The 18,431-nt window shown below is 41.4% G+C and overlaps 1 protein-coding gene across 1 annotated transcript; it reads right to left on the bottom strand.

Annotated features, from left to right (window-relative positions):
- Positions 1 to 943: 943 nt before the first annotated feature.
- LOC136481630 (uncharacterized) lies at positions 944 to 18,211 on the bottom strand. The gene is made up of 9 exons (XM_066478963.1): positions 17,588 to 18,211; positions 17,216 to 17,471; positions 16,847 to 17,069; positions 16,620 to 16,740; positions 16,014 to 16,223; positions 13,303 to 13,640; positions 12,898 to 13,099; positions 11,043 to 11,293; positions 944 to 1,095 (listed from the first exon to the last, which is right to left on the bottom strand). The coding sequence occupies exons 1-9, from the start codon at positions 17,747 to 17,749 to the stop codon at positions 1,074 to 1,076; spliced, it is 1,785 nt and encodes a 594-aa protein (XP_066335060.1). The 5' UTR covers positions 17,750 to 18,211; the 3' UTR covers positions 944 to 1,073.
- Between the last annotated feature and the right edge of the window lie 220 nt (positions 18,212 to 18,431).

Below are 18,431 nucleotides of genomic sequence, written 5' to 3'. Positions count from 1 at the left end.
TTTTACTATGTATTCAGACATAGTGTATATCACCTTTTTCTCAGTAATACTGCTGGCCTATTTTTGGGCAAAATGCACTGATTCGAATTTCCTTGATGTTTGAGAACCAATCTCCTTGGATTCTATATATGGAGATAGTGCCCCAGTGCAAACGTAAACACACCAGTTCCTCCGACAATAGCCCATTCACCTTGAACCTTATTTTGATTTCCTATCGCCTTTAAACTAGACCCCCCGAACCTAATAATTCAGGAACACATGAAACAATAAAGTTAAGCGTTTAACAGATGCACCAAATAAATCAAGTCCATAACAAGCCATGTGCATGCCACAAAATGTACTAATCTGGATTTTAGTAACGAAAAATAAGTGACGATAGAACAGTGCATAGAAATAATACAGAAATATATTGAAAATTATGTTTAAAGTTGGATGAGCACATTAAGTACATACCTTTTATCGGTAAAAACTATGCTGCTCCAGTGGAACCAGTCATCGTCGTCCATACAAGTCTCAGTATGCAGGCCTTGTGCACGTGCAACAATCTTTGCACTGGGGCCAAGACCATCATATATGGGGTAGTCATGAACATTGGTGCAACCAAACAAAAGAGGCTGCTTTGGATCTGCTATATTTGCTTGGTTGTGGTTTGGTCCATCGATGGTCTGGTGCATGTACAAGTTCCGATTATACTCAAGGGACTGTGTGGTGACAGGACTTATAGCATTAGCCCTGAAAAGCTACAAAAAGTGATGGATTATTAAGTGATGGATTATTAACTATTGTCAGTGCTAATATAAATATTTTAATACTACAAAAACCATCTTTAATGTTTCTCCACCATGAGTCTAGTTAGGGAAATACATATACCAAGACAAAAAATAATGTTATGGTCACCTTTGTATCAGTTGGAATGTTCTGTGGCGTGCAGCAAAATGCACTGATACGAATCTCCTTGATGTTTGAGCACCAATCGCCGTGTATTCTTCGGATGGAAATATTACCCTGTGCAAAAGTGAACACTCCAGTTCCACCAACAATAGCCCAGTCGCCATCGACCTTATTCTGATTTCCTATTGCCTTGAAACTGGATCCCTGGAATCTAATGCATTAATATAAAACCTTCAATAAGCTTGCAATTGTTCTAGTAATAATAAACAATATATTATAATTTTTTAGTGTTATATGGTGACTCAAATCCTACTTATAATAGGACTCAATAGAGATGTGCTATTAGTACTTCTAGTTCTAATAGTACTTGAGTGTACAATCCTATACTAGGAGTAGAACTCCTACTTGCATGTATGGGAGCTTTGAAGGGGCCTATATAAACAAGGGGTAGAGGCTATAGGCATCAATTAAGCCAACACAAAGGGTCTCGTCCAAGGCTTATAGGAGCAATTAGGAGCATTCAAAAGGATTTGGCTTGTAGTTTTATTACACCAGATTCTTGTACAGGGCAAGGATCAGTACTGGGTCCTAAAGGGTCAAGTAGGGTTGTAAGAGAGTGCCAATCACTTGTACTCTTTTGGAGTTGTGCTAATACAATTTGCGGTCAGCTTTGCCAAATTCTAACCTCTTCTCATGGTTGCTTCAACATGGTCATTTAGGGTTTTCTACGTGGTTCGACTAAATTGTTCTTGACACGGTGCAACCTTGTGTCATACTCACAACATCCTTTCAAAGATCTGAGGGCTATTGTGAATAACTAGGGGTATCAGATTCTAACATTTAGGATACCGACTTTTACTATTAGAGGCAGTTTGAAAAGTTAGTACAAATCATCAAGGGCCCAAAGTGAAGGCACATCTCTAGAAACTGAGTTTCAGATGTTGTTGTCTTAGGACGGCAATCGCCGGAAATAGGTCTATTTCTCAAGGTAGTCATATTAAATGACAGGAGAATCTTATTTTTAGAGTTGTTGTACTGAGGGCTAGTTTGGTAGAGCTCCACTTCGTGTTTCTTGAGCTCCACTCCTTGATTCTTTGGTGGAGTGATTCTAGTAGAGACAGGGTGGGGAGCAGGTGAGAAGTGACTATAATGGGGATTAAGTGGTAGGGAGCATATTTTTTTAGCTCCTAGCTCATAAATGATGTCAGTCTTGTCAGCTCCCCACCAAAATCCAAATGCATTTTAACTATTTTGTAGGGCTACACAGAATCCGCTTCGAAGAAGCTACGAGCAGAGCTCGATCTACCAAATAGGCTCTAAGTGACGGTCTCTAAAACTAAAACTATGGCTATAATTAGAAGCGGTTGTCTTAAACGAGCACCTCTAAAATGCACCTGCAGAGGCGGTCAATGTAAATGCCAACCTACAAAAATAATTTTAGGAGACATGCACTTTTATTTATGTAGAGGAAGTCGATCATTTATGGAGACGGTTCCTATCTCTAGAAATCGATTAACAGAGTCAGGTAAATGATTTCATTTACATAGAGGACCTCTTAAGAGGCCTGCCTCTAGAAAGGCCAAAGCTCGAGTCACACAAACCTAAATCCCTCACATTTCTCTTTGTTTGTATCCTCTCCCCACATTCTCTCGGTCGCACCCCACGACTCAAGATGAGATGCCACCACCCACTCCCCGCACAACTCCTCTAGCGCTGCTAGCCCATTTGTACCTTAGATCCATCGTGTGTGGCATCAATCCATGTGCCTCTAGCTTATCCTCGCCTTAGATCCATCATGTGCGCCATTGATCCAAGGCCGAGCGCCACGCCATCGAACCCCATTGGCATGCGGTTGTGTCAGGGCCCAAGCTCAGTCAACACGTGGGACGCATTTTGACAGCACACAGGACCCAACCTCTTCGGTGGCTGTGGTGGTTTAGCGGGCCATCACTCTCCCCGAGGCGGATCTCCCACAAACACGAAGGCCCCATTCCCCTATGGCGGCGGTAGTTGGGTTGGTGTCCCATGATGGATATAGAGAGGAGGACAACACATATATTGATGGAACTTGCGAGGAGCACGACATATCGGTGGAACCAATGAAAGGTCCTTGTTTGGTTTTGGTAATTGAGTGACAACCTTAGGTGGACTAATATGTGTTTGATTGAGATACACAGGTGATTAGTCCACAAGTACATCATGTGTGAGCAACCTATGCCATGGAGGTGAAATGGCTTAGATATGTTGCAAGGCTCACACATGTGATTAAGGAGCTCATTGCATATGAGACATGACATTGAGTCATGTGACTAAGGTGGAGAAGATCAAGACAAGACTTAGCTTGATGGACTGGTTGCAAGTGTGCAGGGCAAGTTGAGTGATGACTTGGCACCGATGGACCGAAGCAACAGTGAAGAGCAAGTGAAGTCAAGATCAATGAACCAATACGGTCACGTGATGATATAAAGTGGATCATGTCATTTGTGATTGATTTGTGCATGTGTTGAACCAACATTGGAGGAGATGGAATGGAATGCGTAAGGCAAAGGTATAACCTATGGGGTATTTCATTTCACCGGTCATAGGTGTGTAGAGAAGTTGATGACCGGGTTTAGGATCGATAGTCGTACTATCAAGAGAGGCAAACTTATTTGCATATCGGTCATCTAGTGCCACTTGAGTGATCTAACTTCGCATCGTTGCTAGGATCGAGTGGCGTGGAAAATTGAGTGACTAATCCTTTGAAAAAAATTTATGAAAATGCTAACATACTGTAACACCCCAAAATTTGCCACTTTTGAAAATAGAGTTAAAATGATTTATTTGTGAATTTTTGTGCACATGGAAACATAGGAAAATAAAAATTTTCAGTAATTTAAAATTTATCATAAGGTAGAAACGTGTTTGTTGCATTCATGTCGGTCTCATCTCGTGTTTCTATGTGTAAAATGTGTGTTTTTTATACGTTTAGGAGACGAATATCTATCTCTAGGAATTTTCCAGCTTCTTTCTTGAATTTAATTCCAACCTCTTTCACCTTAATCTTTATGTTCTAAGTTCCCAACAATATTTTTATAAGCTCCAAATACTTTATTTGGGTTCATCATGTTCCAAAGTGTCTCTGAGAATTTTCTCCAAATTTTCGGAGGTCTCGGAGTATTTTTCATGGCTTAAATATCAATTCTGGACTTTTCTAGGATTATTTTATCCACAAAATTAATTAATTCCGAAAATAATAAATCTCTCATTTATCCCAACGCTCAAAGCCCATGTGCAATAATCCTAATAAATCTTAAAGGCCCATGTATTTATTTACTAATGGGCTTCAATGATTATTTAGGCCCAATAGTAAATGTGGAGGGTGCAACATCAATTAGTACCATATTGTTAGTTGATGTAGATGTGGGGAGTTTTTCTTCCTATATATATCTACCAACCCCTTGGGCAAATTACACCAAAACTGCCGTATGGGGAGCCTCTAGTTTGGGAAATCCCTCGTGTAGTAAATTATATTTTTTCCTCCTTCCCTCGCCATCGTCGCCGTCGCCGCTGTCGCCGCGCTGCTCAGCCCGGCCGTGCCCCATCGTTGCCTTGACATGCTCATCATCTTCTCGAGATCAGCCGGTAAGACCCATCGTCGCTGTCTTTCGTTGTCTGAGAATAGTCCAGCACTTTCGGTGGCTCTCACCATATTTATCTCTCATCTACTCGGTTGCTTCTCGTTGTTTCTATCGCAGCAGGACAACAAATCGAGCTGCTCTTGTCCTGATGCAGTGCGCCTACTTGATCAAGCGCCCTACAAACTAGCAAGCATGCCCTAGTTTGCCTCGCCCGGCAACGTTTCTATCTGTACATGACCAACACACACACACACACACACACACACATATATATATATATATATATATATATGAGAGCAAACATTGCTGGCTTGCTGCCGTCGCCGCTCTGCCGACATGCATCATGGCGAGAACTGCTGCTGATCTCCATCACGTGAGGAGAAGACCATATGACGCGCTCGACCGTCGCCACTTTCTGCGTGCCCGGCCGCCCGACGTCACTGTACGTACATGTCTTTCCTGGTCACCATGGCTCGCTATGCTCTCCCTGCCCGAACAGGTGAGGAAGCCAAGCGTTTGCTGCTTGCCGAGCCCTAAGGTATGTGTTCCAACTAGCCAGCAAGCCGTCATGCAGATGCCCTGCAAATCTTTCTAGCTGGACATCATATTCCTATATTCATCTCTGGCAGTGCATGCATACATCGTTTCGGTAAGTTGCTGTGCCTGGCCTGCCGATCTACCTTCAGTTGTTGCCTGTGCCGAGCTGAAGCATGCAAGCCGCGTTATGCAGGCCTGGAAAGCCATGTACGGTATGGGCTCTAATGTTTTGCCTATAATCCATGTACTGTATGGTCGTTTTGTTCAAATGATTAGCTATCGGCGTACGTATCCATTGGCCAAGCACTGCAGTCCACCGGAGCCCTTTGCTCTCTGCTGTCATCTTGGTCTCATCCATCAACGCCAGAAGATACTAACGATCCATGTCTCATATATGAACAATAATCATCAACCGGCAGTGAGCCTGCATGCCTTGCGCTGTTCCAATCTGCTAACTAGCTTGATGACGTCATATGAGGTCATGCATGAGTTTTGTGGCCGCTATTCTTTAAGAAAACAAATCCAGAAATACAATGGAAATACACATCATCCTGAGCCGTCCGTTTTTAGATCAATGGCCCAGATTAGAACTTACCCCTTCGCTGTTCTTTTTGCTAAAGAGACCCTCTGTTTTTGACAAATAAACATGCAGTCCAAAACATGTTTACAGATTTTGTTTTCTTCATTTGAAAGAGCATTTTGTTTCGGTTAAGTCTAAAATACGTTTTCAGCTATTTACAGAATTGCCACTAATTTTGTTTTAGCCATAACTTCTCCGTTTTAACTCCGATTTGATCCGTTCAAATTACGTTAGGTTCATAATTTCATAATCTACGTGTTCATACTACTGTTAAGTATGTTTTTAACTTTTAAAATTCGTGATTAGATTTAATCTATTATTCGATTAAAAGAAATCTTGTTTAAATCATATCTTCTGCGTCTTAGATCCGTTTTAGTCCATTCAAGTTGCGTTAGATTCATAGCGTCAAGATCTACGCGTTAGTAATAGTGTTTATCATGTCACTAATACTAGAATTTCATGGTTTGAATCATATCTTAAATAACAATTATGCAACTGGATTTTATAAATAGAACATGATTTGTTTCACTTTAGTTTTATAAATCAAATCTAAATTTGACTTAAATTATAATCTCTATGAAATATCTTTTATATGTTTAAAACACATGAAGCTAATAGTTTTATATTTTCTCCTATGAGCGAATCTTTCGGTAGATATAGATTAGCGTGTTTTTCGCGCCTGTGTGTTCGTAGCGAGACGTAGATTCGTTTTACAAACTTTTCATCTTGATTTTATGTTTGGTGTACTGTTCTAATTTAGATCTATTGTTTGCTTCATGTATGATTGTATGGATGCTTGTGTGGTGCTTTATGACTTCGTTCAGTCGGTGAGATATACGTGGTGATCAAGAAGAAGAAGAACGCTGAAGATTAAAGCTTACTGAAGGATCGGTGTTTTAAGGCAAGTATAACATGAGATCTTCCTTGTTACCTATTCACCTTTAATCATTTAATTCATACTGCATGTGTCTACCTTGACTGCCATTAAGGAATTCCTAGTACTTTGTACCTTGTGCCTTGTTACTTTTGGGTTATTGCATTGGGTAGTATGATGCTAGTGCTCAATTAAAGACAATGATCTTGTAACTTGACTAATGGTATATGCAATAAATATTAAAAGATGCTTTTTAGTAACATGGAACAAGGGGCTAGAGCATTGGGCTATTTTATGGTGCCCTAGATTCCTCTCCCTAAGGACTTATCTGTAAGTGATCATCCGGGACTTATAGTACAGCTGTGAGGGCTATATGGCTCTAGCTTTAGCTCAGTATGAGGACCTATTCTAGCTTGTTAGTGGTTACTTTTATGGCGCAAGAGGGGTGTGTTCCGGGTTGGATATAGTGCGGCCTCTGTCCGTCAGTGTATAGGCTACGTGTCATTGTGCCTGCCGGAAGGGGAGCCCTACATTCGCAAGCCACAGAAACCTAGCGGCCCTAACTTGTTAGACGAACCTTTGAAAGGCTTCATAGTGAACCCTACCGACCTTCCTTAGTAGTGGGTCAAGAGGCTGATCACCTCGGGCGAAAGGGTAAATCATGACTCACAGTGAAAGTGTACAACCTCTGCAGAGTGTAAAACTGGTATATCAGCCGTGCTCACGGTCACGAGCGGCCTTGGAACCCTTACGGAATAGATGATGAACACTAATGATATGGATGATGAAGATGATCACTAATGGTTAATGATGATGGACACGGATGATACTGATGATGAATATGCTCATTAATAATTATTGTTTATGCTATTCATTATTCATGTTTACCTGATCATGTGTTTATGGGCTTATGATAAACTTGTTGCTACTCAATTGCTAAAATCATGACTCATTAAAAGCTAATCACAGTGAACCAGTGTCAGCTTTTTGAGCCTCATGAACCCCATGTTATATTTGTTGAGTACGACATGTACTTACACTTGCTTTATTTTACACATATTTGGAAAAATCCCGGATGGGTACCAGATTGCTAGAGTTTGGAGGAATTAGGCTTGTGACCAACTAGTCAGTTGTCCCTGTGGAATTGGAGTCTTCACTCGAAGATCGGAGTTGTCTTTCCGCTGTCTATACTCCAAGGTTATACTCTCTATACTAAGTATGTTATATAATTGAGCATTGTCTATTGATATTACCCTTATTTGTAGCTATATGTGAGATTTGACTTCCTGGACTCACATATGGTGTGTATCTGGTTTTGTTCTTAAAACTGGGTGCTACACATACTTGCACAAGTTGTTGTACACTTGGTGGTGTTGGCACATTTGCAAAGGAGAAGAAGTTGGAGTTGATGTGGATCAACTCGGTGAAGAAAAGGAGGAGTTCTAGGGGATCGGACTCTGCCTCGGCAGGGACCAGACTCTGCACCCTACCTTCGATGAAGCAGTGCGCAATGAAGAGCGCCCTCAGTTCATTGATCGGACGCTGGCTCAGTGGAGGACCGGACGCGACGCTGGTGCGTCCGGTCGTAGTGACGTACACTGACGTTGTGGCGTGAGGCATGGCGGTGACGTGTGGCAGATGGAGAAGGACCGGATTCGGGCCATGAGTCCGATCGTGTCTAAACTGACTCGTCCAGTCGCAATTTAGAGGCTCTAGGAGCTCTCGGGAGTCGACCTGACTCGGTGGTGGCGCAGCGTCAGGTGCCAGAGTAGTGCGTCCGGTCAGTGTCTCAGCAGCACGGGCAAACTTGTGATCGAACACGGCTTGGAGCATTTTAGGTTGGGCCAGCTGTGTATCCAATCATTCTTTGACCTTTGGCACGTAGAGCCAACCGTTGGGATTGGGCGTTCGACGTTGAACACAGACGACACGTGGACGGTGGAGAGTGACCGGATGCAGGGACCTGTGCGTCCGGTCGCGTTGTGAAGAGCGTGTGGTCGCCCTGAGTTTCGCCCAGTGAAGGGGTAATGACTCATTTGAGCCATGTGATTATAAATAGAAGTGTTGGCCGGCCTTTGGATGGATGCTGAGCACACTAGAGCCTTGGTGGCTTGTGTGGTAGTGCTTGGGAGCCCTCTAACTCACCTGTGCTTGATAGTGATCATCCGATCGAGTGAGTGAGCGATTCTAGTGCGATTACATCGTGAGGTTGCATCGAGTGACACTAGGTGTTCAAGTTGCAAGCCGATGGTGCTTGTTACTCTTGGAGGTTACCACCTCCTAGATGGCTTGGTGGCTTGTGACTCTATTGAAGCACGCGAGAAGATTGTGCGGTGCTCCAGAGAAGGATTTGTGAGAGGGATTGTGCTCACCCCACGGGGATCACGAAGAGCAACTTTAGTAGAGCGTGTCATTGAGCTACCCTGACTTTTGGGGTAGGTTCTTGCGGTGCCCGACGTGTGGGCTTGGTGGGTGATGCCAATTAGCCGCCGAACCACCAAGTGAGCCGCCGAACCTTGGGATAAAATCATCGTGTCATCCTTGTCTTCCTGTTGGTTTGCATCCTCGTCACACAAGTTTGTATTTACTTTTCATACATTATGCTTGTGTAGTTGCTCTTGTAATTAGTTAGCTTGTGTAGCTTGCTAGTTACCTTCTTGCTTGTGTAGCATAGAAGTAGCTCCCTTGCGTGACTAATTCGGTTTGAGTAACCTTGTTAGTCACATTGCTTAGTTTGTGTAGCTAAGTGATTTGCGCTCTCTAATTTGGCTTGTGTAGCCGTGTTATTGAGCATTGCTAGTGAGCTTAGGTGGCTTTGTGTTTTTGCTTACTAGATTGTGTATGATCTCTCCCAGTTGCTAAAGTACTATTGCATAGGTTTGTGTGACCTTGCTTTAGAATTGATTAGGTGAGCTCTAGCTAGCTTGGTACCTTTGTTGCATAATTAGGATCTTTGTAAGGTGCTTGAGAACTTAGATAGAGGGGTGTAGTCTTGGCTAGACCGATAGTTTTAATTCCGTATTTATTTAGGCTAGCCAGGGCGTTTGAGTTTTAGAAATGACTATTGACTCCCCTCTAGTCCGCCATCTCGACCCTACAACCGGCGAGGAGCACGATGTATTGATGGAACTGATGTGGAGCATGACGGATCAGCTGATCTGCCAAGAAGCATAATGGATCTGGTGAGGAGTACCGCCAATCAACGCGAGCGGTGGCGACATGGCTCCTCCATGATTCCACGAGTGGTCTCCGACAATGGTGAGTCCATTTTTCCTCCATCGACACTTGGTCTTTGATCTTATTTGTGTGCCCTTTTGGTTGCCTCTTGTCTATTTTCCTCATAGGGATGACGAGTTGGTTGGCAACAAGGGTTAGCTCTTGTCTGTTTCTCCTCACAGGGATGATGGGTTGCTAGGAAACAAGGGTTAGCACAAGGACGACATCATAGCATGGACAAGATCGACGATCCATAGGGAGGAAGCCTCTCTTCAGTAGACAACACAAGAGGCAGATGAAGAGTGCCACCGCAAGCACCATCAACGACTGTGACAGTGATGGTTGTTTTAACCATCCACCTCCAGTTGTTTCATTTCAGAGTCAGGCTTCGTGGTCACCTCTGCAAATCGGTGCTTTATAGAGAGTAGGAGAGTCGGTCTCTGGAGAGGCTTAGAGTCTATCACTAAAAAGTGTTGTTGTGGTAGTGATGCCTTACAGATTGAATATTGGGTTGTTGTGTCCTTATAATCTTGATGAACCGAAGCACTTGAGGTATTGTTGAGATTTTGGTGAAGGGTCTTGGTGACCTTCTGGTCCTGCCCTCCAAGGCTGGTGTGAACCGACGATGACTTGGTGTGCGGGAGATGAGAGGGGACACTCTCCTTGATAGACAAGCTCCATAGCAGGTGGCGCCAAGGTGATCGGATGGAAGAGTCGGACAATAGTGGTGAGCCTTAGTGGCTTGCAACACTTTTTTCTAGGTTGCACAAGCCTTTGTAGCGAGCTAAATGATATAAATAGAGAAGGTTTGGTGACCGGGAGTATATCTCGGTGGAGCTCCATCATCGACTAGGGGTGGTGTTTTTGCAATCATTACCATGCATCTAGCCATGATATGCATTTAAGCTTCCACACTGTGCTTGACTTTGTTACATTTACCTTTCCTAAATTAGGATAGGCTAGTTGATGAGGTTAGCTCTGGGTTGTAAAATTTTTTGTGGTTACATAGAGTAAACTAGGAATACCTAAAGTGCACATTTTGTGTTTTTTCTAGTGTTGATCAAGAAAGCTCTATGTTTCAGTGACAATGGCCAATCTCGGAGGCCTTTGTGTGGAGGCAGTTGCCTTACCTGCTTCACGAAATCGTTTGGATGTGCCCCCCTAAAAGTAGGTTTTGAGTTGTGAAATTTTATGGCTATGTACAGAAATCAATATAGGTACCAGTATAACCGGACCACAGCAATCAAACATAATGGAATAATGTAACGGTGCATATATAGAAGAGAAAATTTGTAGAATGGCGGTGTTTAAAGTATGGCCAAACCTTTCATCGCTAAACACTATGCTGCTCCAGTGGAACCAGTCATCGTCGTTCATATTTGTCTCAGTATGTAGTCCTTGTGCACGAGCAACAATCTTTGCGCTGGGGGCATATATTGGGTAGTCATGAACATTAGTGCAACCAAACATTTGAGGTTGCTTTGGATCTGCTATATTTACTTGGTTATGATTGGGTCCCTCGACGGTTTGGTGCATGTACAAAATGAGACTGTAATTAGGTCCATCGTTGGAAGCCTGAAAACAAATGAATGAAGATCGAGTTGTTCATCACAGTGTTCGATAGAAATATCCTGTGTATATTAAAATTATACTAATATGATACACTACAGCAAAGCAATATATATACTCCTCTTATATATTTTAATACAAGTCTTTTCGCCAAAAAAAATGTTAACACAAGTCAATTGTTAAAAGAGGCTATTGACTCACTGAATCTCAGCAGAAAGAAGGCAGTTACATTAAAAATGAATTGGCATATTACATGTCGACAGGTATAACAAAAGAAACTTGACACAAGGGGATTTTTTTAACTTTCTCACGCAGAGAAAACTCCGAACCCCTACCCCTCCCTACACAGCGGCACCATAGCCCATGTGAGAATGACCACGACTGGGGCCGGGCCTTAGACCTGTGCTTTGGCATAGAACAGACGAGGGAATTTTTTTAACCCCAGATTGAAATTCGTTTCCACAGAGAGTCGAACTCAGGATTAAGGAGTGTTACTCAGATTACGTGACCAACTCAGCTAGAAACCCTTTCGCAAACCATAGGTATAACGTACATGTGCTGATGGATCCGCCTCCTTTTCTTAAATGTGACGTGGAGATATGTTATTGAGGTTTCATGAACTATTACTGCCATATTGAATTTGTACATTTCAATCACATGGAATAAGAAAAAAAATTACCCTGAACCGTATTTTTTACATCATTATAGAACTATACAAAAACAGAGCATTTTTCAATAAGTATCCATGGAAAAGTGTGATCTGCACGGTGTTTGGTGCGGAGTTGTCTAAATTTGAGTTTATCCCATTGACAAGAAACTAGTAGCTACACATATTATAATTAGAAGAAAAATAATATATACTAATATTTCAAAAGAACATTGTACTAGATACTCATATTAGAAACATGCTATATACTTGCTACTCATATTCGATACCATCCCTATTTCCGAAGAATATTGTACTCGGAGAGACTTTTTAAGTTACATTCTCATGATTGGTGACTAATCAGTATCTAATATCAAAAAGCAAAATTTTATTGTGTCAAACTCTTATGACCTGTGTCACATGTGCTCCCTTAGATCCATTGCCTCGGACATTGATTGACAGAATGAATCGACAAATAGAAAGCAACTGAACTATAACTTTCATATAGAAGATGTCAATATCCAAGATTGTTTGATAATTTTAAATTTTAAATTTCAAAATCTATAAACTTACAACAGTATTTTGGGACCCTAAACAGTTTTAATTCAAAAACTTTTCAAGTGCAAAGTTGTAGATCGCGTCGAGGGCTACAATTTTAATATAAAGTTTGACTTCATTAGAGTTTACATGAAAAAATTATGAATTATTTTTTGATATAAAGTTTGTAGATCACCCTGTTTTGACCCAGATGAGACTCAAAACCAAGTTTAGAGTTCGAAATGAGACCACGGTCCAAGTTTAGAGACAGGCGGTGATGACCTTAAAAGTTCAAGGACTAGGTTGACATGATTGGCCAAATTTAGGGACCCACAGATATCAGTACAGAAGTTTAGGTACTAGGATGACATCGCCGGCTAAGTTTACGGACCATCGGTGAATTTTACTCAAAAAATATTATCATTACCTCTGTATTAGTCGTCTGTGTTGTGCGGCAAAGTGCACTGATTTGAATTCCATAGATGGTTGTGAACCCACCTCCTTCTTCGATTCTGTTGATAGATATCATGCCCTCTGCAAAAGTAAACACTCCAGTCCCACCAACAATAGCCCATTCGCCTTGGAGTTTATTTTGATTTCCTATTGCCTTAAAACTGGACCCCCCAAACCTAATTCAGGAATATCAAACAAACAAGTAAGCTTGCAGCAGATGCAGTCAACAAAATGAAGTCCAGCGACTAGTTATGTGCATGCATAATAAATTGTTATTGTTGTTACTAGTATTTATTTTAGTATACAATAATTAACATGTAGAAAGAACAATCCTATATAGAAGGGCGACGTTTAACGTATTTAAGATCAAACACCAAACCTTTCATTGCTAAACACTATGCTGCTCCAATGGAACCAGTCATCGTCGTCCATACAAGTCTTTGTATGCAGGCCTTGTGCACGTGCAACAATCTTTGCACTAGGTCCAAGACCATCATATATGGGATAGTCATGAACATTGGTGTAACCAAACATATGTGGCTGCTGTGGATCTGCTATGTTTACTTGGTTATGGTTTGGTCCATCCATGGTTTGGTGCATGTACAACTTGAGATTGTACTTAGGTCCATGAGACTGGGGGTTGACAGGACCACATTGTGTATCATCCTTGCAAGTGCTGCCTTGGAATGCATCATTTGTCATGCCGTCATTGAATGGCTGCACGTAATACAAATTAGATAAAGATTTATCTAGAAACAAATTATTGTTGCACCATTATATATAGAACTAATAATAAGACTATACCCGTGTCTAAAATAGTTTCCATAGAAACGATGTTCATTCTTGCGGTGGTCCATAAGCTATTGTTGTATTTTAAAATTTTTAATTGATTGTTCGAGATAGGCGTTTTAAGCATCCACCTCTGGTTGTTTTATTTCAGAGTCGGTCTTCGCGGTCAGCTCTGCAAATCAATGCTTTTTAGAGACCTTGTAGGAGAGTCAGTCTCTATGTCAGCCTTTGGAGAGGCTTAGAGCCTGTCTCTAAAAAGTGTTGTTGTGGTAGTTATGCTTTACAGATTGAATATTGGGTTGTTGTGTCCTTATAATCTTGATGAATAGAAGCACTCGAGGTCTTGTTGACATTTTGGTGAAGGTCTTGGTGACCTTATGGTCCCGTCCCTTCGAGCTTCGTGTGAAGCGACAACGACTTGGTGTGCCGGAGACGAGGGGACACCCTCCTTGATAGACAAGCTCCGTACAAACCATGCCAACATCCGAGGTTGTTTAAAAATACTAAACTTTAAATTTCCAAATCTAAGAAGTTAAATGAATTGTTGGGGCTCTAAACAATCACGGATAGAAAATCTTATCGACTACAATCTGTAGATTGCATCGAGCTCTACAATTTTGGTACAAAGAAGTTATGAATTTTATGAGATAACTTTTTCTAGAAGTAAGTCTCTTAAGCATGCCACCTCTATTAACCAATTTTTTCTCAAGGTGGACCCATATAATTATCTGCCTCGGTTAATAGCAATTTTTATAGGACGGGCATTTTAAGAAGTCAGAGTCTATTAATCGATTAACAGAGGCGGACGTTCTAACACGACCGCCGCTGTAAATAGTTGATTAACATAGGCATTCTTCTTTGGATGCCTGCCTCGAGGTAGCTCCTAAAAGTATCTGTTTCTGTTAATCAGAGGGTCTATCTCTCGACGCTGCTCAGCCATCAGGTACCACAAAAATTAATGCTCCATCAGAGTCAATTACCAATTACCAAACAACCTTGGATTAGTAAGGGCTTATAAATAAGTCCCTCTACACTCGCACTTTCACTACCATGAGCAAATTTCTCGGTAAAAAAATGGTTGAGGTTTTTTGAAGATGCGTGAAGATAAACTAAAGCACCTTGACTTGAAGCACATGGACTCGGTCTAAAAAGGCAGCTAAAGTATGAAGGATCCTGGACTCGGTCTTAAAAGGCTTGATGGATAGCCTATGGAAATTATTAGCATCCTGGTCTAGATTATGATGGAACCTTGAATTAGATTGTGAAACCTTTGACAATTTGGGTTGCTTTTAGCATCACCACCACACATAGATGGCCCATTCACCAATTGAATGTTATAAATACATTTCTCCATGTCCACCTTAATGATCGAGATAGTGTACGACTCCTACATTCAGCCTCCAGGATTTATTGATTCCTCAGTCCATCATTATGTGTGTCTCCTCAAGAATTCATTTAGCCTCAAGCAGGCACCACCGGCTTGGTACCAGTGGTTTGCCTCCTACGTCGCCACATTGTGATTCATTGCATCTATTTCGAACACTGTTGCTCCTCTATGTTGATGAGTACTTTCAAAACTCTCTCTAAAAAAAATGGTACTTTCAAAACTGTACTACCCAAAAGTAGTTACTTCTGAAAAAAAACAGCTTCTGATTTATATCCCTTTGGCTGGCTTTTATTTTTTTTAAAGAAAAACAACTCCCAAAAGCCCAACGAAAGGAGCATTGCAGAGTGTCACTCTGCTTTGTGCTTCTAGGCACTCTGCTCCAACCCCGTGGTAGGCCAAGCTCTCCGCTTTTGATGGTGCTCTTAGTTGCTGATCTCGGGCAACCATTACAACTGTGGATGAGTGTATTAACAATATCAGCCTTGTATGTCGTACGTTTGTCTGTATATGTTGCCTAGTAGCTGATTCCCTAAATTTTTATATTGCGTAACTAATCAATCCTGTGATCATGGATTCCTGTAGAATAATCAGAGGCTGGAGTGCTGGACGAGCCGTTATCTATAAATGGCAAGTGTGCCGTGTCTGGCCTTTGCCGCAATTCCCTCTACTGTCTATGCACCAAATATCAGATGCTGAAAAATACTGAATATATACTTTGATTTTCGTCTCTCGTGGTAGGACGTTTAACTTTCTGCAGCTCAGTAGAAGATTCCTTTTCATGCAGAACAATTTAACGACTTCACTTAATTTATCCGCCAAATCGAAGCAAGAAACTGAAAACGGTGCTGTGCCCAAGCTCTAAAAAGCCATTCTTGGAAGTTAAAGGATTCTATGTGTGTCATGAGTTAACTTACATGTGTTGCTGATGAAGTACAGAGGTCGGTTTCAATAAAACCATATGTCTGCTCCATTTCATAAAGTGTCTCAATTATATACTGTGTATCTGGTCTCTTCGCTGGGTTAAAGTCACTGCACTCTACCCCTATCTTGGCGCATACCCTTACCTGGTTCAGTTCTGTGTCTTGATTTAATGTTTCGAACCTATTACCCCAACTTTCAAGTACCTAAAACATTGCAAGTAACCATGAGTTAGGGTTTATCATAGACTTGGAAATTTTATCATGTGCAAGTAAATAAAATATTGTAAAGACTTCTGACGTATAAATATGCCAATACAGACATAAGACATACAAAGAAAGTAAAGCATGCCAAATACTTTGGTGCTCTGCAGTGTTTACTTTGGTGCTGCTGGGTTGTAACATTTAGATAGTTAACTAGACTTATTACATCTGTACATTAAGTAAAACCAATTTCACTGGCTTGCATAAGAATTGTTGGAAAAATTAATATATTGTATTAGGGTTACAATTGTATATTGCACAAAACCATATTGTTTGATAATTGGAAATTTTCTTAACATTGTAGCCTTGTCTTGGATTGGTCATGTGCAATATTCTTACATTCTCAATCTCAGAATACCCCTTCTTTCCTGTCAATATCTCCATGATTATAACACCAAGGCTGTATATGTCTAACTTGAATGTGATTTCTTTACTATCGGATTCTGGTGCCAAATATCCCCTGCATGGCAAAGTTTGTGGCCAGAGGAATTAAGAAGCAAATTAAGAAATGAAAAAAAAATGTTCTCATCAATAAGCTTTGATTTCAAGATGCATAGATAGCTTACAATGTTCCAAACAGTTTTGAAGCTATAGCATGGCTTTGGTTTTCATCAAAGCATCTTGAGAGACCAAAATCAGCAATTTTGGGCACCATATTGTAGGTCAACAGTATGTTTGCAGGTTTGAGATCTAAATGAACTATTTTGTTTTGGTGCAGATAATGTAAACCCTCACATATTCCCTTTATTATTTGATAGCGTATCCTCCATTCGAGTCCACGAGATGCATCTGCTCATCCGTTCATGAAAAAAAAGGGGGATGGAATAGGAACAGTATCATAATCCGAACAGACAACCCGTGATTGACAAAAAAATGGGACCTAAAGGGAGCATATGGACCTCATTTGTCAAAATATAAGATGGACACAGACATACCAGTAATATACCGATGAAGACTCCCATTTGGCAGGAACTCAAAGCAGAGCAACCTTTGTCGTACGTCAGCCATGACCGTCCTTCCCTTGTACGTCTCTACTCTCCCTTGTGTGTCGGCACAATATCCTAGGAACCTTACTATGTTTTTGTGCTTCACCTTTATGAGACTGCTAATCTCATGGCTGAAGTTCTTCTCGTCCATATCAAGTTCTGGGGACAGTCTTTTCACAGCAACTGTGCCACCCTGAAGCTGTCCCTGCAGTCACAACACATTGCCGTGTAAACATGCCTGAGCAATTGAGCATGAGCTTTTACATCTATCAGTTGTGATCAAGACTGAAGAAGATTGAGAGATACGAATATGATATGTACCTTGTAAACAACTGCAAAACCCCCTTCGCCAATTTGCTGATTGTCTGAGAAATTATTGGTGATGGCTTTCAGAAGTGCTAATGGCAGACCTGTCGGCTCTATGCTTTCATCAACTATCATGCGTTCCAAGAGATTGTGCACAACACTAGCTTCACAATCCATTTTAGTCACAGCCAATGCGGAAATGAATTTGTAGAACTAATCATTAATGTCCTGACCTAAAGACACAGGCAAACCGTCAGACCAAAACAACAACTACTGTTTCTCTAGCTTCACAATGTCCTGTCCTGCAATCCTCCGGTCAAAATTTTCAGTTTTCGCTAGCCAGTTTCTCCTGCGGGAAACAACATGTTCTCCGACATGAGAGAGTAACTGGATTTAAGGGGCAAACCGTCAAGCCCGTCGATGCTTAAACGCAGATCAACTAGCAGCTGGTTAGTAGCAAAAGGCACTAGCTAGGACGCTATTGGGCAGTGGCGTAGAGAAATCATTGGCTGAATCGATTACTAACCAGAATGAAGATGGAGGATGCAATCGCAAAATCAGCTGCCTTCAGATCTGGATAAGAGAAGAACAGGGACTCGGCTTCACCGGTGAGAGTTGATTGAAGAAGAAGGGAAGCTACCGCTGAAGATTGGCTAGCTGGAGATGTACGGACGGACCCCCCAGTTGTTATAACTCTAGCGGCCTGTTGCGAGCAGAGGTGATTGTGGATTTGGATAATCCAAAGTACAGTTGGACTTTAGTTGATTTGATGAATGGATTTGGATGGAATCTATTCAGATTGGGACGTTTATAATCATCGGATATTAACTCAAAAAATTTAGTGTCTATTTGGTTTAGG

Source organism: Miscanthus floridulus, chromosome 9 (assembly GCF_019320115.1).
Source record: "Miscanthus floridulus cultivar M001 chromosome 9, ASM1932011v1, whole genome shotgun sequence".
In the NCBI taxonomy this organism is placed as follows: domain Eukaryota; kingdom Viridiplantae; phylum Streptophyta; class Magnoliopsida; order Poales; family Poaceae; genus Miscanthus; species Miscanthus floridulus.
This window is presented reverse-complemented; position numbering and strand designations above follow the sequence as displayed.